This window comes from Gymnoscopelus braueri, assembly GCF_963280865.1.
Source record: "Gymnoscopelus braueri genome assembly, chromosome: 13".
NCBI lineage: Eukaryota > Metazoa > Chordata > Actinopteri > Myctophiformes > Myctophidae > Gymnoscopelus > Gymnoscopelus braueri.
The window spans coordinates 17,191,714-17,217,474 of record NC_137615.1 but is presented as its reverse complement, the minus strand read 5'-3'; the positions used below and the strand labels follow the sequence as shown (position 1 = coordinate 17,217,474).

Here is a 25,761-nt window from a genome sequence, read left to right as displayed (position 1 = left end):
AGTTCGGCAGTCTAAAGGTTTCTAAAATGGTACAGTATTATGAAATATACCAAGCAACAAAGCTATTGGTGAAAGTTATTGATATTGTGGTAATTCACTCTATTTATTTCAGATACATACAGTGACTGAGTGTAAAGAGGAGCAAGTCGACTTTGCAAAATGAAATGAACTGTAAGAAAATCTGCAGGACCTTTAAAGGTTTGCTGTCAAGGGACTTAATGCTGCCCCACCCCCACCCCCATGTGACCCCCATTTCGTGTGACTAACTAGCTGAACAACCACGGTACATACTGTACATACATGAGGAACATGGCTTACATGCCTCAGTCTTGCAGTCATTAGTTACAGCTGCAGTTTGCGGAAGGTATGGAGGATGATATCTCGGATGGGGAGGATAACTACTGTGCTTTGTGTGGAGAAATCTTCCTGGTTCCGACTGTCCTGAGCTGCGTCTCTTGCAACAGTAGCTTCTGTAGCGCCTGTTTAGAGACGTGTTGGGGGAAATATGGTGCTAAATTGTGTCCTCTATGCTTAAAACGGAACCATGGACCACCAGCACAGAAAACATGCAAGGAACACCAAGAGAAACTGTCTCTCTTCTGTGTGGTTGACCTGGAACCTATTTGTTATACATGCTATAAGTTAGGTCGGCATATGAATCACGGCATGTGTATTCCTATTAAGGTGGCCTTGGAGTATTGTAAGGTAAGTTATCATTGATCTATAAACGCACTAGACATTTTTGTGCTTTTGTCGTGCATGTTTTGCTTCATACTGTATTCTCTCACAGGTCTGGAGATTCTAAAAATTGAGTCTGCATACACTGAATATCTTACCTGAAGTCTTTCAAACCAGAAATTAAGGACATTTTTAAAATGTAAAAACTCTATTCTTGTTTAGTGGGGAAGGCATCAGTGGACAGTGGCTGTTATCAGAGAGGATAAATATGTGTATTTGATTTATAGGCCATGGCCAGGTGTACTTTACGATTGCTGTTACAGTGACTCTTGATTTAACTATGCACACAAATCAAATCCATGGTTGAGCATTTATACCAACCTATTGCTTATAAGGATAATACATGGAGCACTTGTTAAGTCGAAGAGGTCATGCAGGAGGAGAGAGGAAACAATAATTTACACAAGGTGCTTAAAAACCAAGTTCACAGCCATGAATATACTGTACAGTGTTTCACATTAGTCTTCCATTACTGTGTGTTTCTGTCTATAGCTGAATGCGAGCAGATTAAATCAACATGTATTAATGAAAAGTTAACATTGGCATATAACTTTATCAGAATTTTACTAGCTGCGGTTGGAAGCTTATAAAAACCTATATGGGTGACCTAGACACAAAAACTCAATGAGATTTCAATTCATTAGGGATTGGTAAATTTAACATATTCCAATTCTTACACGATTAGCACATCTTGAATACAAATGAATGGCTTTGACCCCTGTTTACAGAGTGGCTTGTTTGTGTCTGTAATGCATAGCTCTCATAATGAATAAAGCTTTGACTGGCCTTCTGTGGCGTGAGTTATGGTGAATTCTGTCTGCAGCTCCTATTTAAAGTAGTTCCTCATTCTGGACTCTGACCCTTCGCCTAGTATATTTGGGAAACAAGAGCCTACACAGTAAAATCCTTATTTAACTACTTAAACTCTATACTTAGTTGACCGGAATATAGGCCCCCCTCCTTTCTTCCCTCTCTTTGCTGCAAATATCTACAAACACGCAGCACGTGGCATTATGGTGCATTGTTAGCTTGTAGATCTGCTATTTTCACTGAATATTCATCACAGAATAGGGATGCTACGGCTCAAGTGGTTAACTGAAGCATTTATGGTTCCATTTGTACTCTCTTCAGAGTTAAATTAACATGGGGATTTCACATTGTAATTGAGCTCCCCAGAATTCAGGACTTCCCACGTAGGACACAGCTGGAAAAAGCTGATCTTATCTTAATTTGAACAAAATCGTATTCTTATCCGTCTTGGACTGGTTTGGTTCTTGACTCTACACTTACCTGTAACTAGCCTGTGTTTCACTGTTGTCACACAAGGTGTCACACAAGGCTCTCCATACCTGTATTTCAGAAATGTATGTTTGAATGGCTGAGAATTCAGCTCAACCACGACAAGATCAGAGAGAAATTAACCAGTCCAAAGCACCAGGCTAAAAAGTGTTGTCATATAGACTCTAATTTAACTTTCGATCCCCACATCAGAAATGTGACCAAATGGCCTTTTATCACTCTACAAATATTTCCGGGGCATCTTTTTCTCTCGCCAATACAGATTCAGATTATTTTCTTTATTGTCACATCACAGATTTATAGGTGTAAACAAGTGGGTGAAATTCTGCAGCAGCAGATCTCCACCAGGCCAGGTTGCCTAAGCAGGCCTGTGTGTGTCAGTCATGGGGTGCAACCATCAGGACACAAGGAAGCTGCAGGGGGAAATAGTTTGTTGTGGCGTCCCGTATGGGCAGAAGTGCAAGCACCTTTGGCGGAGCACTGTATTGAGTCCCCTCAACATGCGATTCCAATTTGGGGATGATTGGATGTTGCGTTTTTGACATGGCATTGTTTGTGAGATAAAGGCCCCACCCACAATTTAATCCATTTAAATCTATTTACCTACACAGGCAAACGGTATGGAGTATCAAAACCCTGTGTGGTGGTCATTGTCACATCACTCATGAGACCTTTTATGCATAATTTGGTGGAAAATAGTTTCTGCAATACAGTGAAATTTGTAGCATTTGTGGCGCCCCTATGGGTGTAAGTGAAATCCCATTTGGTCGTCTGTTGATCAGAGGTCCCTCAATGTGTGATAAAAAAATGGGGCAGAGCGGATGCTGCACTTGATTTGTGGATCACAACACGTCGCAACCCAACCGACATGTTATGATATACTGATATTGTAGATCAGCTATATTCGGCGAAGATATTTAGTGTAGAGCATGGCTCTTCAATAGGGGGTCAGGGACCCCCAGGGAGTCTTCTGAGTTACTACGTTATTTTTAGGGTGTCTATCCCCTTTTCAATGAGCTAGACCCCTGGGAGACCATCAGCTTACCCCACAACTTATTTACCCAAGCTGTGTTACCCATACGCTGAGTTGACGGTGCCCGGAAATGAGCCCAGGACCTTGCACTCCAAAGGCAAGTGGTCCACAAACTGAGCTGAGTAAACAAACAAACAAAACCGTTTAATTTGCACATCTCTGATGATGGTGCCTTCAAAAGAATCTATAAAGCCACCAAAGCTGCAGTATCACTTGAAGGCAACCCATATAAGCAGGCACTTAAAAGAAACTGTCACATGCCCTAACTGCGACCGGTCATTCCGTGCAAAATGGTGAGTTAGTTTTGAAAGCATTTTATCAAGTTGCATGAAAGGCATAAACCACCACCTCATAAACTTAGTTGACTGGAGCCACTAGCCCCCCCCCCCCTTTCCTTCCTCTCTAGACTAAAAAGCTGAAAATATTTGATCTACAAGTTAGCAACGTGTCACATAGCAATGTGTCGTAAGCTTGTAGATCTGCCATTTATGCCAAATATTCATTCCAGAATAGGGACACGTCATTTGATTATACCATGCAACATAATTGTATATAATATAGTATAGGTATAGGTATAATAGTAGTCCCTACTTTGTCTCTGTCTCACATAGGACACTGTGGTTAAAATATCAATAAAATTAGGCTGTTCAAAATAACATCTTATCTTATCTTATCTCATCTTATATGTACGCTGTACAGTATATTGTAATCTCTGTAATCTCTGTTCTTAAGCACCTTGTGTAAATCATTGTTTCCTCTCTCCTCCTGCATGTCCTCTTCGACTTAACAAGTGCTCCATATATTGTCCATATAAGCAATACGTTGGTATAAATGCTCAACCATGGACTTGATTTGTGCTCAGGTAGTGGACTGCACTGCAATGGTACTGGAGTTTCTATCTCTCTACCCACTCTATTTCTGGAGTAATGGGCGTCATCCTTGTAAACGTACTCCCACAACAAAATATTGAATTGCCATATTTGCCATATTCGCTAATTGCTCGTATAGTGATTAAGTGAACTAAGTCCCTATTAATATGTCCCAAGGTTCAGTTGTTGAGCAGGAGTGTACACCATGCTCTGGGTAAGCAATCAGTTGCTCTCAAAAATCAGTGACACTGCGTAAAGTTAAAAAAAGTTAAGCATGATATTGTTTTTTTCAGGTCAAGCTGGGTCTTGACTATGTGAGGACAACCACACAGTCAGTGGTGTAAAGTAACTAAGTACATGTACTCAAGTCCAATTTTGAGGTCTTTTTTACTTTACTGGAGTAGGCCTATTTCCAATACTTTTACTTCTTCTCCACTACATCTCAGAGGCAAATATTGTAATTTCACTCCACTACAATTATTTGAAAACGTTTAGTTACTAGTTATAGATTCTGATTATTATTACAAAACATCTACAAGCTCACAATGCGTCGCGATGAGATGCATTGTGAGCTTGCAGATCTGCTGTTTTCAAAAGATTTTTATACATGGGACATTCTGGATAATGAGTACTTTTACTTTTGGTACTTTAAGTTCATTTTGATACCAATACTTTAAAACTTTTATTCAAGTCAATTTTGAATTCCGGACTTTTACTTGTAACAGAGTATTTCTACATTGCAGTATTGATACTTTTACTTAAGTAAACAAATGTAGTACTTTGACCACAGCTGCACACAGTCACTATTGATACAGATATCTGTGCTACAGACAGGGGGGAAAAGCAGGACATTCCCTTACCCTAAACCAGATGGGTTCCTTCTGTTGATGCATACCGTTTCTATTTATATCCTGCCTGAAAGTCTTTTGTTGGATCTAAAACGTCTTTTATCAGTCCTACCAGTTTTCTGTGACATGTTGCTTCAAGTGTGTTATGACATAGATGAGATCATTGTATCACCGCACTCTAGTCTATTTGAGGTTCTCACACACATAACCTGAAAAATTCGACATATTTCAGCACCACCAGTTTTCCCTTTGTCATCCCTCATCCCTGTGGGATTTGACTCTGATGGTGGTGTTTATTTGGGTAACTGCAGTGCACATGCCTAACACAATGCAACACAGTACAGAGAAATCCTGTGGTCACTGCATGAGGTATTGACACTCTTCTTTTCCAGGCCATATTCATGCAGTATAAGGCTACCTAGCAGAGAGCCTAGGAGGGGCACTGTAACCTTAGCTGACACCCAGTCTTGTTATTAAAAACCTCAAAGGCAGAATGGCCACCAGACGCAGTCGTGAGGACGACCTGTCTTGCCCCATTTGTGGAAATATTCTCAATCAACCGGTGGTGCTCACGTGTAGACACCACTTCTGTCAAGGCTGCCTCAGAGACAGCTGGGACACGCAGAACAGTGGAGATTCACGCTGCTGCCCTCTGTGTGGCCGACGATCTTCCATGGAGCACTTAGTAGTGAGCACCTTGCTGCAGAGGACCTGCGAATCCTTCAAGAAGGACAGAATCATGGACGACCCGGAGGCTTGTAAAGGACACGGAGAAAAGCTCAAGCTGTTCTGCGTGCAGGATTTGGAGCCTCTCTGTGCTTTGTGTGAGAAAGAGGCCGCACACATAGGACACAAGCTCTACCCCATTAGGGAGGGTGCCCATGACTGTAAGGTAGGCAAATGAACATAAAGGTGACTGAAACCATTACAGAATGATAAATGACTCTTGTAGGACATCTGTTTTTTCTTTTTATTTGTGCCTGTGTGACTCTCAGACAGTCACTCCCTGACATCAGCAAGCAGATGGAAGGGGAATGAATGGAAAACATTCCACCTGAGGTCACTTTGATGTGTCCCGTATGACATTAGAAATGTTGTGTTTTAAAATCTCCAATGTTTTTCTTTATTCATTGAATGGCCTATGAGTATGTGTCATTCAAAAGGTGTCAATTTATATAAATGTTAAAAATATATATATATCTCACAGAAAACACATTTATTGCAGATCAAGGAAGGAAAACGACACCTGACTTTCATGAATGAATGAATTGAATTGAAAACGGATAAAAATGAGAAAATGCACTGTTTGTTTGTGATGGACAACCTTGTACCGCTCTCCCCTTGATATGAGCTAAAAAAGAATGTGCTGTATGATAGTCTACTGCAATGTTGATTGGCATTCTAATAATAGAGGTATATTTTTGGTGCAGCCACTGACTGGGCTCCTGGATGAAATCTGACTCCCATGAGGGTTCATGAGTGTGTGACAGTATGCATTCCGCTCTCCCCACCTGCCCTCCTTGACATCTCTTAGGAACGCGGAAGCCTTGGGTTAAGCCAAGGCTAATGTGAGAGAGATTTGCGTTGCCACCTGTTTACCTTTTCTGGGCTCACGATCTTGACCTCACCGATGTTGCCACATTGTTTAGCCCTAGATTTGCCTCTTTAATTCAATGCTGTGTTGTTTTAAGCTTTGCACTTTGCAGGGGGAGTGGTGCGGTGGAACATTGTGAGGCAGCTGAGAGGCCCACATTGTGCTGACAGCATGCACACGGCCTGTTAGACTCACTATATTGAAGTGATGATGCCTTGTGTCACTGACCTTCCAGGAGGAGCTGAAGAGTGCATTGCAGCCTTTGAAAGACAAGTTGCAGCTGTACAGGAAGGTCAAAGCGGTCCACGAGCAAACAGCGGATCATCTTAAGGTACTCCATCTCCAGCAGTACAACACATTTTAACCACTTTCAACCTGGTATCCCTATGTTGTCATTATTGGCAAATCCTTCATAATATATGAGGGATAATAGATGATAGCAGATCTACAAGTTCACCGCGTATCGCAATGCGATGCTTTGCAAAGTTGTAGATTGGTTATCTTCGCCCCGTGACACCATGATGAAGTATAAAATAGGGTCTAAGTGATTAAAGGAACACTGCACCCATTTTCAACCTTATAATTGGTCCTCACTAATGATCATTATAAGACGGCACAATTGACTCAGTCTACTCGCTCTGCATCTCAGAGGTGGGCTGTGGAATGTTCAGAAACCTGCTTACCAATGTCATCATCAGTGGGGATCCGAAGCTAATGGCCTTTGTTTTCTTGGAAAGCACACAGATATAGAAGCCATTGTTCATTTAATCAATAAATAATAAAGAAAAAGTTTAAAATCTTGAAATTACCAGTGATGATGTCATTGGTAGGCACATTTTAGAACTTTCCACAGTCCTCTTCTGAGACACAGAGCGTGACTGTACGTCTGAAGCCAACATCAACAACAACTTTGCTGCAAGCCAGTTCTGGAGAACTGCTGATCTGACCAACTTCACAGTCAACACTGCATTCACCTGGGCCAAGTAGGGCCAAGTAAATTGGTTGAACGGTGATCGACATAGGCGCAGGAGGCCAGTCTAGGACATGTCAGTATACATGACATCAACACTGTGCATCTGTCTACTCTAAGCGTTGCCCAGGTTATATGATATCATAGACATGGCCTTGGGTGTCCCCTGAACTGGCATAGGCCCGTAGTGTGCGTTAGTGAGGACCCATATACTGTATGGAGATGTTGGAGAAAAAAAGCCAAAATGTTACTTTAATCTTAATAGGAGTTTACATTTCCACTGCGTTCCTTCCCAGAACCAGGTGGAGCACACGGCGAGGCAGATCAAAGAGGAGTTTGAAGCTCTTCACAGGTTCCTGAGAGAGGAAGAGGAAACTAGGCTTTCTGCCTTAAAGGCTGAGGAGGAACAGAAGTCGATCATCCTCCACCACAATATTGAGGACCTAGACAATGAAGTGACATCCCTCACCAACACTATTAGAATAGCGGAGCAAGAATTGAGATCTCAAGACATCCCGTTTCTGCTGGTAAATACTATAACTGATGTGTCACGCTTTGTCTGAAAATACTGATCTTTAATTGAAGTTGCGACACCTGAATATATCAAATGGTGAAATATGTCATCTATCTGTGTTTCAGAACTACAAGGACACAATAAAGAGGTAAAACAACTGAAGTCCAAAGTAGGCTGATCTTTAGGAATACTATGGGGATGACTGAAATTTGTATTGTTGTTTTTGTTTGTTAATAATCACTCAATCCAGGATTATAATTTAAAAGTTATCATTTCAGAACCTGGAAACGTCCCTTGGATCCAGAGAGGATTTCTGGTGCTCTACTTGATGTGGCAACACACCTCGGCTCTTTGCGGTACAAAGTGTGGAGGAAAATGAAGAGAGTTGTTAAATACAGTGAGTGCTTTACAAAGAACATTGTTAAACTGTGCCATTTACCCTGTATTTCTATAATGTGTATTTCCTTTATTTTCCTTCACATCCCAAGCTCCTGTGATTCTGGATCCCAACACAGCAGCAAGCTGCTTCATCCTGTCAGAGGACCTGACAGACGTGCAGTCCGTTTCCCAAATGTTCAAGCTGCCAGACAACCCTGAACGCTTCGACATTAGTGCTGAGCTACTGGGCTCTGAGGGCTATGCCTCTGGGCGCCACACTTGGGATGTTGGGGTGAAAGATAACACCTACTGGGTACTGGGGATTGCCAGTGAGTCCATCAACCGCAAGGGCAAGCATGTCCTGACCCCAGGAGAGGGGTTCTGGACTGTGAGGTTTCGCAATGGAGAGCACAAGGCCTGTACTGCGCCATGGGAACCCCTGACCATGAGCAGAGAGCCGCAGGTGATCAGAGTGGTGTTGGACATGGACAGAAGCAAGGTGACCTTCTTTGACCCCGGAGAGAGAACACCCCTGTACACCTTCACAGGCGTGATTGCACCGAAAGTCTTCCCGTACTTCTGCACTGCATGCAAAGAGCACCCACTGAAGGTCCTGCCTGCGAGCATATCCGTATCAGTGGAGGACTAGTTGCCTTTGGGATACATATTGCAAGCGGTGTTGAGCCTACATTATACTGCGGAGTACGTTGCCGTTGCTTGCTGAAAATAACTGATTTCCGAACACAACGCATCGTACATCTATACGTATAAATTAGGCTTAAGTGTAAACGCTGTAACAATCAACAGTTAAAATGTCATTACCTTAAATAAGAAAGTCTGGGGATGTTTTGTAATAAAGGACGAGTCACATCTTATTAGAGAGCTGTATCAATGGAAGGCAAACTGAATTACTAGACAGAGATCGGTACATTTGGAAGAGCCAAAATATATTTTAAAATATTTATTTGTTACTCCCAAACAAATGTGTGCCACAAGATCTAAAATTATGCTTAGTTTCATGATCATGTACATCTACGATATTACTCTATCGATAAAACATGTTATTATATAGGGTAACAACCACTGTGTTTGCAATTGCGCTTTGCAAGACAAGGGGTAAAGAATCATTTAATGATTTCAACATTCTTTTGAGCTCCTATTGTTCAGGAAATCCGTTACACACAAATGCTGTGGAACACAAGATACAAATATTCATATTCATATAAATATTCATATATAAGGCACATAACAGGAACAAGTTGCTTGTTTTTGTAAACCCGTGCCGGCGCATATTGTTCAATACTTCAAACATCGTTAAGCAGGTTTAGTTTTTCATCAGCATTTAACAGTGCATTAAATAAACCCTTCTACAGTTAGTGTTTGACCTAGCAGGCTTGTGTACTGCACAGTGCATTCCACTCTTCAGCCTCAGTGTCATCCTAACACAGCAGTAACACCATCCAAAACCAACACTCAAGTATTGCTTGAAACTACACTGTCAAATCCTGAGTGTAAATTTTACTCCGCAAGTGTTACACTTGCAGAGTAAAATGAACACCCGGGATTCACTGTGTACACAGACATGACTGTTCTGCACGCTTGCTTGCAACATACTTTAGAGGAAAAAAAAGAAGCCTATTCTGTGCATGACTTTGCATGTGACTCCTTCCTGCTCCTTCATGCTCTTAACCAGAAGACAAATAATCCAATTGTAACATTACAATGCTGGTTCTAAATTACGCTCTTTTTTTTCTGTGCTTTGGAGCTTGAAGGATTTGAGGTGTTCAATTTGGCTAAACTACACAGAAGCGATGAAATAAAACTGGGGTTTGAATGCCCTCAAACTATGTCATGGGGTGTTATTCGTTAAAACGTTATCTGTAACAGTGCTATGGCTGCCTTTTGAAGTAGCCCTTTCACAGGGTCCCTGAAAGGTTAAAGTCCAGGGAAGAGGTAAGAGAAAGAGGATGTGAACCGATAAGGTCGGTGTCCCCTCTTTCTCCATCCCTTGTTGATCTGCAGCACCCTGACTGCAATCCAGGGGCTGGTCTATCTCATAGAGACATCCTTCCCTCCACAATAGCGTTGTGCAGCTCCTCATCCACAAGCTCATAACGCCCTGCTCTGGAGTTTAAAAAATAGATCTGGTCAGCTGTGAGGCGTGGATCATACCCCTCCTTCTGCAACCTGGTTTTCTGGATTTTAAAGGTGCCTGGATGGAAACAGAATAAAAAAAATATATATGTAATGAGACCATTGAGTACTGGTGGCATAATTATGATTCATATACACACATTGGCCCCGATTCATAAAGGGATTTACGACCATATTTTGTACGTACCGGCATTTAGGACAAATCCTACACCTGCAGTCGGATTCATAAACGTTTTTTGGTCTGTGTTTTGTGCGTCAGGTTCGCACATTCTCAGGTCAGCCCCGAGGCTGTCTTACCAGGGCTGAAATGTGCGTATGTCTTTAGAATGCTTTATTCTTCATGCCAAAATCAATTGCAACAGTGGCAAACCTCAAATAAAATATATATGTGCCCAACATTTGTCAACACATAGGCCTATATATAAAAAATCAAAAATAAATGTCAAACGATGTATTGCTTGTAGCCTATGCATAATATAGACATGATGTAGATTCCACCGCTTTTTATTTATTTTTTAGGCTACTCTACTGTATATTGATCACATGAACGCCACACACAACAGCCTAATAAATGTTACCATCTGATGAGGAAACTATAGTGATGAAAGCTGTGTCCAGATTGAAGATCCATTCCCCATTCAGACGTAGGACAGTGATATATTAATCAAAAATTAACTAATTTAATCAAAGTAATCAATAAGCTCTGGTCCATAATCGAATAGCAGCGTTCCACTTGTATGCCCTGGATTTATTTTCAACATCATCTTTTTACCTGGTAAACATGAGCAATGTTATATCCTTTCCAGGTTATTAGTCTATTATTTGCTGGCGGGGTTAAACCTTGTAAACATTACAATTACGTTCAGCTGATCCATCGTGCAATAGTGGGACTCGCTTCCAGACAGATCAGAATGTTCAAGTTCTCTGTCAGTGTCAAGGCGGCCGACAGCTGTAAATTTGGACGAGAGGTTAAACTTCTGCAACTCCGGTGTTGCCAGATTTTGTGAGAGAAATAAGCAACCAGGTCTATGAAAATAAGCCCAAAAGAAGCAACTGGCACTTAGGCCATTATAAGCACTTTAATTAAACCGTTGTGAGCTTGTAGATCTGCTATATTTAAAAAAAAAAATCTTGTAATAAAATGTGGACTATTTGGAAGATTTTTTAAACATTCTAACACAAATCTGCCTCCAGCTGGCACAAAACATTTTCAGATGTAAATTAGCCTACATATTAACTTGGGGGTCCATGACATAAAAATATTTGAGAACCACTGGTTAAAACAATTGAACAATTGTGAAGCAAGCCCAAATAACCAACTACACTTTAGAAACAAGCCCAAAAAAACGCACCCCACTGTTACCAATATTTACAAGCAACTTTACAGAAACATAAGCGCAAATTCGCTTATAATAAGCGGACATGGCAACACTTTGCCGTAAAGTGACGTTAATGCTGGATGCTGTTGGATGCAGACTTCGAGATTAATCAGCTCCTACACCTGGTCATACGCACGTCTCTGGGATATACGAACCCCTTTGGGAATTGCACGTCCGTTTGTGACTACCAAAATACGACCTCCTTTACAAACTTTATTTACCCCATATTTACGACCCTCGTTATGAATCGGGGCCAATGTATTTTCTTTGAATGTTAATTTTATTACATGTTTATTTGTACATTTGTTTAAAAAAAAAGGTAAAGGTAAAACTCAAATAAAGTGTTGAATATATTTTTTTCTTTTTTTTAATTGATTCACATCTCCATATTCAAACTTTGTATGTTTTTTTCCGTAAATTAATGCCCTACTTCATCACAAAAGTAGTGAAAATAGTAGATCTACAAGCTCACAGCGCGTTGTTGTGAGCATTGTATATTTTCACTATTCAAAAATATTTTAAAAATAATAAAGATGTAATGGTTTTGGACATACAAGGTTTCCACCCGACAGCAGAAGATATACTGTATATATAATGCGAGGAGGATTACAGCAGTTTACCTGTAGTATCTACTTGTGGGGAGATTCGTAGAAACACAGGGCGAGCGTACGGGGGTAGGACTTGTTGAGTCCCTCTCAGGAAAGCGTCACAGTCAAAATTCCCTGACTCGTCGGCAATGGCGGCCATGCCTGCTTTCCCTTCCACACCTGGGTATGGGGACATGGAATCATTTATTCATGCTTGAAACAAATAAGAATTCAATATGTTCCAAAGCAATATATAATGTGCCAAAGATAAAAAAAATCACACCCTGTGTGAAGTGGGCGGTGTCTTGCTAGCTAATCACAATACTGAATGGAGTCAACCAATCATGTACAAAAAATAAATACATTTATTGAAACACTCTTTATGATGGAAGAAACCATAACTTAAAAAAAACAAATTCATGTTTTTTTTTTAAAGTTATGGTTTCTTATATAGGGCTATGCACATGTGTCATGTGACACTGGCCAATCACAGTCCTGAATAGACTGTGATTGGCCAATCACGGTGCAGGGTTAGGCGGGGTACATTTTTGGCCAATCACAGCACAGGATTTGTTGTACAAATATCCAAACCTCACTTATAGGGGCGGTTTCACCGCCCAAAAACAATACCAAGGGCAGTCCAAAGACCTTCTGAAAAATGACAGACAAATCTAAAAGGTCACCTGGCACTGCCACCCCATAGACGGCCACGTCTGTCTGGTCCAGAAGGCTGCTCAGTGTGCCCTCCACCTCGGTGGTAGAGACGTTTTCCCCTCGCCACCGGAACGTGTCCCCGCTACGGTCCCGGAAATACATGTAGCCCAGTTCATCCATCACCAGAACGTCGCCTGGGGCAAAGGAACGGAAGAGGAGAGGAAACCGATTTTAACCCATTAAAACCAGGAAAGCTGTGTCATTTGAGATTTGAGCTATATCCCAGTGTGTGTGTCCAGATTTTTCAAAAATAGCAGATATAGAAGCTCATAGTGCGTCACTTCGTTTGGGGTTCCTTGACATGAAAACATTTGAGCACCACAGCAACATACGTTTTTCAGAAAACTGTTTGGATTTTGAAGGCATTTCTAGAATCGGCCTCAGGTCTTAATGGATTAAACCTCAGTATTGGGATGAACGGCTATTGGAATAGTTAAGAAATAAATAAGTAGATGTTTGCACACTCCTCTCATGTGATTGAATGCACCATAAAGTGAGTAATGGCTCAGACTGAGGAAGGAAACTGTGTTTGGAGCATTAAATCACATGCAGTGTGTGTGTGTGTGCTGTTCAATCATTCCGTCTGGAATATCTAAATTCTGTCCTGCTGGATGTGCGTCACTCGTATCTCTAAATATAAACACTGATGATAAATCAGAACAAAAAAACAATTTAGGTTTTATAACAGTCCAGCCAAACCTTGACACTCAAATTGGTAACATTTCTTGAAATGACAGAGGGTTTCTTCCATTTAAAGAGGCGTGCACACACTAGGGCATTCACAACTAATGATTTTTAATAGTCGACTCATTTGACCAAGTAGTAGTCGACTAGTCGACTAGTCGAAATTTACATTAAAAAAAAAAATTACAAAAAAAAAAGAAAATAATAATTAGGGGGGGGGCATTGTTTTAATGCCATCCTACTACTATATTACTATTATCATTATCCTCCTGCCCTTATTTTTATGGCGTTTTAAGGGAAGCGCTTCTGGCACAGCAGCACAGCACCACAGCAGCGTCTCCAAGGATCCCCATTGCCCAATAATAGGCTTTTATAGGGCATACTTTTGACCCCCTTTCGATAAAAAATAAAGTCAGGAGGATAATAATAATAGTAACTATGGCATTAAAACAAATAAAAAAAAAAAAAAAAACGTTTTTTTGTTTGTTTTGTTTTTTCAACTATTAGGGGGGGGGCATTGTTTTAATGCCATCCTACTACTATATTACTATTATCATTATCCTCCTGCCCTTATTTTTATGGCGTTTTAAGGGAAGCGCTTCTGGCACAGCAGCACAGCAGCGTCTCCAAGGATCCCCATTGCCCAATAATAGGCTTTTATAGGGCATACTTTTGACCCCCTTTCGATAAAAAATAAAGTCAGGAGGATAATAATAATAGTAACTATGGCATTAAAACAAATTAAAAAAAAAAAACAAAAAAAAAACGTTTTTTGTTTTGTTTTGTTTTTTCAACTATTAGAGGGGGGGGCATTGTTTTAATGCCATCCTACTACTATATTACTATTATTATTATCCTCCTGCCCTTATTTTTATGGCGTTTTAAGGGAAGCGCTTCTGGCACAGCAGCACAGCACCACAGCAGCGTCTCCAAGGATCCCCATTGCCCAATAATAGGCTTTTATAGGGCATACTTTTGACCCCCTTTCGATAAAAAATAAAGTCAGGAGGATAATAATAATAGTAACTATGGCATTAAAACAAATTAAAAAAACAAAAAAAAAACGTTTTTTGTTTTGTTTTGTTTTTTCAACTATTAGGGGGGGGCATTGTTTTAATGCCATCCTACTACTATATTACTATTATTATTATCCTCCTGCCCTTATTTTTATGGCGTTTTAAGGGAAGCGCTTCTGGCACAGCAGCACAGCACCACAGCAGCGTCTCCAAGGATCCCCATTGCCCAATAATAGGCTTTTATAGGGCATACTTTTGACCCCCTTTCAATAAAAAATTAAGTCAGGAGGATAATAATAATAGTAACTATGGCATTAAAACAAATTAAAAAAAAAAAAGAAAAAAAACGTTTTTTTTTTTTTTCAACTATTAGGGGGGGGCATTGTTTTAATGCCATCCTACTACTATATTACTATTATTATTATCCTCCTGCCCTTATTTTTATGGCGTTTTAAGGGAAGCGCTTCTGGCACAGCAGCACAGCACCACAGCAGCGTCTCCAAGGATCCCCATTGCCCAATAATAGGCTTTTATAGGGCATACTTTTGACCCCCTTTCGATAAAAAATAAAGTCAGGAGGATAATAATAATAGTAACTATGGCATTAAAACAAATTAAAAAACAAAAACAAAAAAAAAAAGTTTTTTTGTTTTGTTTTGTTTTTTCAACTATTAGGGGGGGGGCATTGTTTTAATGCCATCCTACTACTATATTACTATTATTATTATCCTCCTGCCCTTATTTTTATGGCGTTTTAAGGGAAGCGCTTCTGGCACAGCAGCACAGCACCACAGCAGCGTCTCCAAGGATCCCCATTGCCCAATAATAGGCTTTTATAGGGCATACTTTTGACCCCCTTTCGATAAAAAATAAAGTCAGGAGGATAATAATAATAGTAACTATGGCATTAAAACAAATTAAAAAACAAAAACAAAAAAAAAACGTTTTTTTGTTTTGTTTTGTTTTTTCAACTATTAGGGGGGGGGCATTGTTTTAATGCCATCCTACTACTATATTACTATTATTATTATCCTCCTTCCCTTATTTTTATGGCGTTTTAAGGGAAGCGCTTCTGGCACAGCAGCACAGCACCACAGCAGCGTCTCCAAGGATCCCCATTGCCCAATAATAGGCTTTTATAGGGCATACTTTTGACCCCCTTTCGATAAAAAATAAAGTCAGGAGGATAATAATAATAGTAACTATGGCATTAAAACAAATTAAAAATAAAAAACAAAAAATAAACGTTTTTTGTTTTGTTTTGTTTTTTCAACTATTCGACTAGTACCAACAAAGTCGACTAGTGGTTATACTAGTCGACTAGTTGGTGAAAGCCCTAGCACACACTCATAACTCATAGCTCTGGCCAGATTTTGTTTTGCTGATAAAAGGTCGAGCTTACACAGTACATTTGTTTACTTTCTATCTGGAGTAGTAAGGTCCACGTATAGAGGATTCATTTCAATATAAGCACAACTGGTAACCTGATAAATATGCAGAGTCGTTTTTCTTGAAGACATTGTTGGCTATCTTCTTCCTAGTAGCGTCCTGGTTCGCATAGCCATCAAAGCGGCGTAATGGATCCTTCTGGTTAATACGACCCACCAGCAGCCCCGGCTCCCCTGCCAAAGACAAATATGAGAGCAATGACAATGAGATGGTTTCAGAAGTAAGTAAGTAAGTAAATTGTATTTATATAGCACATTTCACAGAGGAGTCTCACAAAGTGCTTTACATACATCAATAAAAACAACACAAAACAAAAAGGCTGTACAAATTTCTCTCAGGTGGGATAACAACACAGGTAAGAAAAATTAAATCATGTAACGACAACAAACGCCTGTTCAAATAGAAGCGTTTTGAGTTTTTTTTTTTAAATGTCAACCGAGGCTGCATCTCTCAGGACTTGGGGGAGAGCATTCCATAGTTTGGGGGCGACAGCTTGAAAGGCCTTGTCACCCTTGGTTCTAAGGTTGGTGTTTGGGGTCTTTAACAGGCCCTGTTCCGCAGACCTTAGGGCCCTTTCTGGGACATAGCGTGGGACCAGATCGGTCAAATAACTTAAGTGAGCACAAGGACTTTGAACTGGACTCTGAAATTGATGGGGAGCCAATGTAAGGCGGCTAAGACTGGAGTGATGTGGGACCTTCTATTTGTTCTGGTTAGCAATCTGGCGGCAGCATTTTGAATTATTTGGAGGCGGTCCATGGTGGTTTTGCAGAGGCAGGTGAAAAGTGAATTGCAGTAGTCCAAGCGTGATGAGATGAATGCGTGAATGATCATTTCTAATTCGGAAGACCAAACAAGGATCATCGTAAGATGAGGATAACATTTTAGATATTACATCAGGTATAAAATATGTGGTGGAGTGGAGTGTGTTTTATGGGAAGCAGTTACCAGGGCGACAAGGCACACAGAGACCGTGGCCATCGCGCACCAGCTCCATGCTCTCCTCGTCGACCTTGACCAGACGGATAGGGTACACGTTGGGGAGGATTCGGCTGTTGAAGCCACAGGCTCCAACCTGGTGACATAAAAATGAGCCAATGAGTCAATATATGACGACAAGCAGAGGTGGAAAGTAACTACATTTACTCAATACTGTACAATTTCGAGATATATTTCCTTTACTTGAGTATTTATATTTTTGATACTTGATACATTGATACTAAACATCTACTCCACCACAACTCAGAGGCAAACATTGTACTTTTTACTTCACTATAATTATTTGACAGCTTTAGTTAGTCAAGTTGCTTTACAGATTTAGATTTCTTATTATAAACATACAGTAATCATTCAAGCACTATTTTATACTTTGGCTATATGAAAATAGCAGATCTACAAGCTCACTTGTAGATCTGCTGTTTTCGAAAAAGTTGTTGACACATTTTGAAAGAAGACGTGAAATGGGACACTGATAATGAGTACTTTTACTTTGGTACTCCAAGTACATTTTGATGCTAATACCATCGTCATCACTGACCTTGCCGTCCATGTTGGCGATGCTACAGTTGCACTCAGTTGCTCCGTAGAACTCGCCGATCTGGTCCACGCTAAAGCGCTCTGTGAAGGCTTCCCACACGCTGGGGCGTAAACCATTCCCTACGGCCAGGCGAACGCGGTGGCCCTTTTCTGATGGCCGCACAGGCTGGGACAGGAGGTAGCGACAGATTTCCCCAATGTACTGCACGACCTAGAGGATAAAAACAGAATAATCAAGGCTTTCAATCATGCCAGTTTTACACCAATTTACATGTTTGGTAATCCATTTGTCTGCACTTCAAATTTTAATGCAACACAAGCTCACACCTCGTCACACTTGCGTGACACTTTCATAAGACGAAGTACAGTATAGGCCGGGCATTCATTTGTGAAAAAATATTAAAATAAATGTGGAAATAACAGAGATACTGCTCAACAGCGACAATATATTTAATGCCTTACTGTGCAGTTGTACTTGATGCAGTCTTCCCAGAAGCGGCTGGCGGAGAATTTCTTCTTCACAACCACGGTGAGGCCATTGATCAGACACTGACCTACTCCCATGATATTACCTGACCAGGACAAAAAGCATGGACTTTGGATATCTTCACTTAAAGAATAAACGACACAAAAATAATCTATCTACCTAACATGAAGCATCATGCTGCGTTCACACTGGCAGATACAAAGACACAGTCTACCATTCATTTTCAGTGGAAGCCAGCAACATGAAGAAATACATCTGACGTTTGCAGCTGCTACAAAAGCTACAACAGCAACGAAAAATGATTAGGGCTTTCACCAACTAGTCGACTAGTATAACCACTAGTCGACTTTGTTGGTACTAGTCGAATAGTTGAATTTTTTTTTTTTTTTTTTTTTTGTAATTTGTTTTAATGCCATGGTAATGGCCCATCTTACTATTATTATCATCCTCCTGACTTTATTTTTTATCAAAAGGGGGTCAAAAGTATGCCCAATAAAAGCCTATTATTGGGCAATGGGGATCCTTGGAGTGGTAATGTGCTGCTGTGCCAGAAGCGCTTCCCTTAAAACGCCATAAAAATAAGGACAGGAGGATAATAATAATAGTAATATAGTAGTAGGATGGCATTAAAACAATGCCCCCCCCCCCCCCCCCCTAAAAAAAATAAAAAATGTTTTGTAATTTTTTTTAATGTAAATTTCGACTAGTCGACTAGTACTTGGTCAAATGAGTCGACTAGTAAAAATCATTAGTTGATTCACAACTAGCCCTTATCCAGTGTAACTTGCAAAGTGCAAGATCAGAGTAACTGGGAAAGAACCCTAGTCAACCAACAACAGGGTCAATGGTCAAATTAACTAGGATAGCAGGTAGACGTCAAACCTAGCATCCATCCAAAAAAAAAAAAACACTAAATGCTAGTGAATACAATAATAGTACAATAAAACAATGGAAAGAAAATAATTAGTCAGACTAGCCTTATATACTGAGTACTGTACCTGCTGAGTGATAGAGGGGCAGGCAGTTGTAGATGACGTCGGTAGAACGCATGCGGAAGGCATAATACCCGAATAAAGCAATTCTGTAATAACTGTGGGTGAGATGGACATGTGAGGTGTTATAATCTCCTCAATTATCTTTTCAGTAGACAACACACCCTACATAGCAAACCCTTCCAATCATACCCAACCACATATATGCCCTATATACTTTGTCATACAACAATAGCAAAAATAGCTCATCTACAAGCTTACAACGCGTCGCATCGAGACACGTTGTGAGCTTGTAAATCGGCTATTTTCTCGGTTTCTGAAAAATTAAGAAATAACTAAATACAAAAATATAGGGACACCAGGATTAATGTGAGCTTACCGACTGTGAACCACAATGGCAGCTTTGGGAAGTCCTGTGGTGCCTGAAGTGTAAATGTAAAACAGGCGATCTGTAGAAGGAAACAAGGTATAAATCACTGGAAGTGCCGAGTTCCTCAACCACGAACACTTTGCACGCAACATCTGGATGGTCATTTACTGTTCTCAATAAGGACAACCACAGTGTGTACCTGTGCATCATCTGTTCTTTAACCCATTTAGACCAGGAACGCATCTGTGTCATTTTTTTTTATTTCTTTGGCTATTCAAAAATAGCAGATATACAAGCTCGTAGCGCGGCACCAAGTGCGGCACCAAGTGCCGCGCTACAAGCTTGTAGATCTGCTTTTTTTTTGGTAAAATCGTGAACATTTGTGCAAATCTTTGAATATATATATATATTTTTTAAAGCGTTAGGATTTAGAAAACTTTTTTTTATCGGCCTCAGGTCTTAATGGGTTAACACATTTTGAACACAGCCAGAGTTGCTGGTGTCAGGCATAATAATCTTTGGTGCACAGTAACGATAAAAAGTCTTTTTTTCTCTCCTGGACACTATGTATAGAAAACAATCACCTCCTAAATGATAAATACATAAGAGTTACGCCTTGGCAATGGAAAATAAGCAGATATGCCATAGTCAACGAGACATTTGTGATTCAGAGAGCACTCAAACAAGTTACAACAAACTATTATCCAGGTCTACTACTAGAACTATTCTGAATACAAAATGACTAATAATAACCCTACTTAGTTTATCACTTGTGAGCTGTCATTAAATGACAGCTCACAAGTGATAAACTAAGTAGGGTTACCTAACCAAATTTTGGTTAGGTAACTACAAGAGAGAATTCAGTTCAAAAAGAAGAATGAGAAGAATTTCAGTGTGGCATTCCGCCAGACCAGTTCTAGACGCACCACCGAGACATAATTGGTCAGCAGTCAGCAACGAGACTAAACTTCAGAAAAATGTACCACTGACATCATGTAGTTGTGTTTTACATCATAAATGTGACACCAACCCATCACATGCTAAAACAGACAACTAAAATGAATGTTACACAGTATGACTATAAAAAATAACAAGTGTGAACTCATACAGTAGTCATATTGTATATCTGGCATAAATATTGAGGTATAATTTTTTTTCTCCAAATTGTGCAGCCCCAGTGAATAGTGTACACGCATGTGCACCCACTCTAGTAGCACCTAGACTACGTTTTGTCCTGCAGGAAACCCTGAGATTCCTTCCATACTTTGTGCAATAAAAGCTAAATAGCTCACGAGTAAAAAATGAAAGGTTAGTAGCTGAAATAATACAGCCAAATCATGGTGAATGTTTGAATATGATAAGAGTTGGGACTATTTTAAAATATACTTCCCCATAATCAGAGATTGTGTCTTGGGGGAGTCCGAGTACAAAAACAGTGATGACATTTTAGTAGACGATTAATCGTCACATAAATAATTGATGATTTAATTGTGTTTTTGGCATTGAACATGTAAATAAACATTACATCTATGTTTGCCTTTTAGGCTTAAACAAATAGATATGATAAATAACTTACATATACAAAGACATTACTGACAATTACTGGTACCAATAAAATAAAAAGTAATAAATAATGTACTATGGCCAAAACAAGCCATATACAAATTTCTACTTTCAAAGATAGCGGATATACTGTAGCTGATCTAAAAGCTCACAATGTGTCGAATTATGACATGTTTTCAGCTTGTATTTTTGAAAAAAAAATGCCTAAATGCCCAAAATAGGGACCACAACGGCAAGATGAAAGTGGTTTAAAGAGCGTGGACAGCGACATAGAAATAGTGATGGAAATATGACATTTCTGTGACATATGACATTTCATCCGGCTGTTTTATACAGATGAATGGAAAGTATTACAAATTATTACAATCAGGCGATTGTGTAATAATTGTGACAGGCCTACACTCACCATTGAAGCCTTTGGGGAGGAGGCAGGGAGGAGGGGGAAGTCTAGAGGCAGAAGCTAATATGGGGTCCAGGGGTTGGGCACCAAGAGAGACCAGAAGCTCAGTACTGAGCTCTCCTGAACAAAAGCATACCATGGACTGGCTCAGGGACGAACTCACCTCCAACATGGCTGACATTCCGTAAAAAGGATGATATAGAGACAAGAAGAGAGGGCATTGGTTAATTCAGTTGCATCACTGTAGTTGACACTGGGAGGATTACTATAATGTACTGCACATTAGGTACAATGACAATAAAATATGTGAGCAAAGGTAAACAGACTGGATTTAATGATCCTTTTTAGACTAGCCTTTCATTGTTAATTTTGGGTTGCAAAAAGCTAAATAAAGAAAGCTACATGTCAATGTAATATTGGCAGGAAAAACATAATAGTCAGAAGATAGTGTGCTGCCACAGACGATTGACTGATGTCACAGGCAACCAATACAATAACTGCTACAATGTACAGAGAATATGACATCATAGGAATACCAGAATGTTAATCTAAGACATCGTGATGTCACAAACACAGAGGGAAATCACATGCCATGACAGAGACACAATGTTGGCGACATACAGTGTGAGACAGGCAGAATGCTGACAGTGGCCAGTGTGACATCGTGGGACACAATACTGACCACAGCATGCATCAATGCATGTGATGGACACAAATAGCATGCCCGAAATATTTCAACTCTCAACCTACTAGCCTTGCTTACCATCAGCGAGCTCTGCTCCAAACACGATGCCCCGGGATCCTGACACGCCAATGCAGTGTAGGAGTGCATCGCGGCGGAGGTTGAAGTTAATGAGGGCAGCCTCGATGCCCACCTTGGCAAACCCCAGCCAGAGGGCCACCAGCAGTGGCCTGCTTTCCATGAAGATGGCCACCACATCACCGGATTTCCATCCCTGACCCTTCGCCCAGTGGGCCACCGAGTTAGACACCAGGTCCAGCTGGGTGAAGGTCCATATTTCCCCTGTGGCCTCATAGATAAGGGCCGGTTTGTCCGGGTGGAGCTTCACAGTCTCGGCAAAGATGGAAGGAATGTTGCTGGCACGACGCATATGACTCCACAACGCCAGCTTCACTCGCATGAGCACATAAAGGCCACTAGATATGGGTTAGAGGGGAGATGAAAAAGGACACCTTTACGTTCCAGAGAACCACAAGCGTAATTAAAGGTTTATTGTTGTTACACCTTGTGGCAAGGGTGAGCAACCACCTCTTTAGGATCTACCAGGTGACACGCACTTACACTCAAAGGATCACAATGGAAATGAGCTCCAGAGCTTTGTTGTTTTATCCTTTTCGACAGATATGTACAAATATGTTTATGCATACCGGGTATGCATTTTTGTCAATTAAAATGTAAATCAATCAGTCTATGAGATTGGGCTATTGAGGTGATCAAAAACAAGCATTATTAACCATTATTGTTTTGATGTGCATAAACCTTTACCAAAAAGTAGATTACTGACTCATTCTTTGTTAACACGCATCTGTGTCACTTTAGATTTCTTTGGCTATTCAAAAATAGCAGATATACAAGCTCATAGCGCGGCACCGAGTGCCGCGCTACGAGCTTGTAGATCTGCTATTTTTTAAAAATTGGGAAAATTGTTTTTTTATATTTTTTTCCGATTTTTTTTTAGGATTTTGATTTTTTTTAGACGCGGCCTCAGGTCTTAATGGATTAAGTTTCATTATTAAATTATTGACTTATTCTATGCTAGTAATGTATTATTCTAAATTCTAAATAGTAATAAGACATAAAAAGCAATGGTGGTTTTCACTGCCTGCCCTGGCACTGGGTGATCATGCCAGCCGTGCCATGCATGCCATGATCCCTATAGCCTCCATGTGCCCCTATATATCATGTGCCCAAAAAAGGTTGCCCTAGTGCCACCCTTGCCTTATGGTCGTATTAGAATATGAAACTTACTTCAGGTCTCTCTTGGCAGTGCGCACGGCAATGTAGAAGTACTTCCAACCACTCGTACCCAGGTAGACACCCAGGCCTGCTGCCAAGCTCCAGGACCAGGGCACCCCGAAGAGGCGCAGCAGCCCCAGTGAACCCAGAGAGACTGAGGCACTTGCCACATTGCGCATTCTAGTTATATAGACGAAATGGGATAAAGAAAGAGAGGACTTTAGGGTAGAATTAATACAGGCGTCATGGGTTTAGATAAATCAGGATTTACTTAAGTAAATGTACAATATCAAATGCACCTGAGGTGCATTTGATATTGTACATTTACTTAAGTAAATCAACCAGTTATATAAAATATAATGTAACCAATTATATCAAAACATGTGTGCACTGCACTGCACAGTAAAATCCTCAGTTAGGCAACTCCAACAACAGTAACCAAATGGACAGTGGTGGAAAGTAACTAAGTACATTTACTCAAGTACTGTACTTAAGTACAATTTTGAGGTATTTGTACTTTACTTGAGTATTTCCAATTTCCAATACTTTTACTTCTACTCCACTACATCTCAGAGGCAAATATTGTACTTTTACTCCACTACAATTATTTGAAAACTTTAGCTACTAGTTACTTTTCAGATATAAATTATGATATAATGAAACATACATTAACCTCTTTAACCCTATTTTATACATAGGCTATTTGAAAATAGCAGATCTACAAGCTCACAACTGTGAGCTTGTAGATCTGCTATTTTCAAATATTTAGTACTTTTTCTTTTGGTACTTTAAGTACATTTTGATGCCAATACTTTTGTACTTTTACTCAAGTACATTTTTTATTTCTCAAGTATTTTTATATTGCAGTATTGGTACTTTTACTTAAGTAAAGAATTTGAGTACTTTTTCCACCACTGCTTGCTGGTTACACTCTGAGATAAATCAACACAGAGGATTTAATTTGTGTGGAACAGATTATCCCCTCTCTCTCTCTCACATTTTAAGCAGCCTTATAATATGGATGTCATGCCAGGTCATTGTATTGCATTCATTGACTGACTGTAAAAAAAAAAATCTAAATGCAAGCAAATGTACTGTAGACAACAACTTACCTATTGAACAGCAGACCAGAGCGATGTCACCTTTCACCTACTAACCCCGTCTAAAAAAAATTATTGGAATTGAGTTCACGTCCACAGTCAAGGTAACCAAGTAAACCAACCCGTCCTGCCCGGCTGCAGTTAACGAGAACAATACGGATACACTGAGCCAAACCCTTCAAAAGTATCTAACGTTTGATCACAACAAAGGACAATAGTTTCCAACTAAGTGTTGCGATAGTTTCACAGTCCAGTGATAATGCACTATGTCAACTAACGCGGTGGCTCAACTTGTAAACAGCTCCCACGCGAGGGGAATTGACAACGCAACAAAACACTAGATCAACCCGTCAACGTCCAAGATGTTCGAATATCCCCAAAACAGAGAGATTTTTTTTTCGGATGAGAGATTATAAGCTCGAAATCTGCCGGAATGTGAGAATAGAATGAATCAGGCTATCCTCTGTTACTCCATGTTGAATGGTACCCCCGACCCGTTACAACCAACTGGAGGCAGGAGCACCGCCCACATCAGGGCGGCGTCTGGTCAGCGAGCGTTGCCATTGGACGCGGCTGACGCTCGTCAAGCTGTTTTTCGTTTCGATTGGACGACATTTCCCCCCTCCCCACCCCAGTTTCTTTCGTTTGTTTCTGCCATTGCAATTTGCACTTTGCAGATGCTTGGACGTGTCGACAGTCAATATTACTAAATACTGGTGGTTATTATGAAATGTACCGAATCTTGTCTAGCGTAGTAGCCTATACTCCAGTAGACTCATGATGTGAACTACAGCACATGAACCTCACATGGAATGTAATGCAAATAATGAAAGTATATTGCATCATATTTTTTTCTGCAGCATGTAAGAGGTTTTGGTCCAATATAATCAGTGGTGTAAAACAACCAAGCACATTTACTCAGGTACTGTACTTAGTTCAATTTTGAGGTATTCTTTACTGGAATATTTTCAATTTTCAGTACTTATACTTCTATTCCACTACATCTCAGAAGCAAATATTATACTTTTACTCCACTACAATTATTTGAAAACTTTAGTTTCTAGTTACTTTGTAGATTTTAATTATTATTACAAAACATTAACCACTTC

At 40.2% G+C, this 25,761-nt stretch overlaps 2 protein-coding genes across 3 annotated transcripts; one reads left to right on the top strand and one right to left on the bottom strand.

Annotated features, from left to right (window-relative positions):
• The first annotated feature begins 359 nt into the window (after positions 1–359).
• Positions 360–10,090, top strand: trim35-13 (tripartite motif containing 35-13). 2 transcript variants are annotated; one of them, XM_080447835.1, is made up of 7 exons: positions 360–705; positions 5,180–5,679; positions 6,617–6,712; positions 7,648–7,878; positions 7,991–8,013; positions 8,144–8,262; positions 8,354–10,090. In XM_080447835.1, the coding sequence occupies exons 2-7, from the start codon at positions 5,281–5,283 to the stop codon at positions 8,890–8,892; spliced, it is 1,407 nt and encodes a 468-aa protein (XP_080303961.1). In that variant the 5' UTR covers positions 360–705; positions 5,180–5,280; the 3' UTR covers positions 8,893–10,090. The 2 variants fall into 2 exon arrangements, with proteins under 2 accessions (XP_080303961.1, XP_080303962.1); XM_080447836.1 differs by lacking the exon at positions 5,180–5,679 and having other exon boundaries at positions 361–705.
• slc27a1a (solute carrier family 27 member 1a) lies at positions 9,190–25,119 on the bottom strand. Its single transcript, XM_080447830.1, has 13 exons — positions 24,665–25,119; positions 23,565–23,732; positions 22,338–22,732; positions 21,581–21,748; positions 19,621–19,690; positions 19,248–19,339; positions 18,225–18,334; positions 17,764–17,973; positions 17,175–17,301; positions 16,262–16,399; positions 13,047–13,211; positions 12,397–12,543; positions 9,190–10,455 (listed from the first exon to the last, which is right to left on the bottom strand). Exons 2-13 carry the CDS (start codon positions 23,729–23,731, stop codon positions 10,298–10,300), a joined length of 1,947 nt encoding a protein of 648 aa, XP_080303956.1. The 5' UTR covers position 23,732; positions 24,665–25,119; the 3' UTR covers positions 9,190–10,297.
• Between the last annotated feature and the right edge of the window lie 642 nt (positions 25,120–25,761).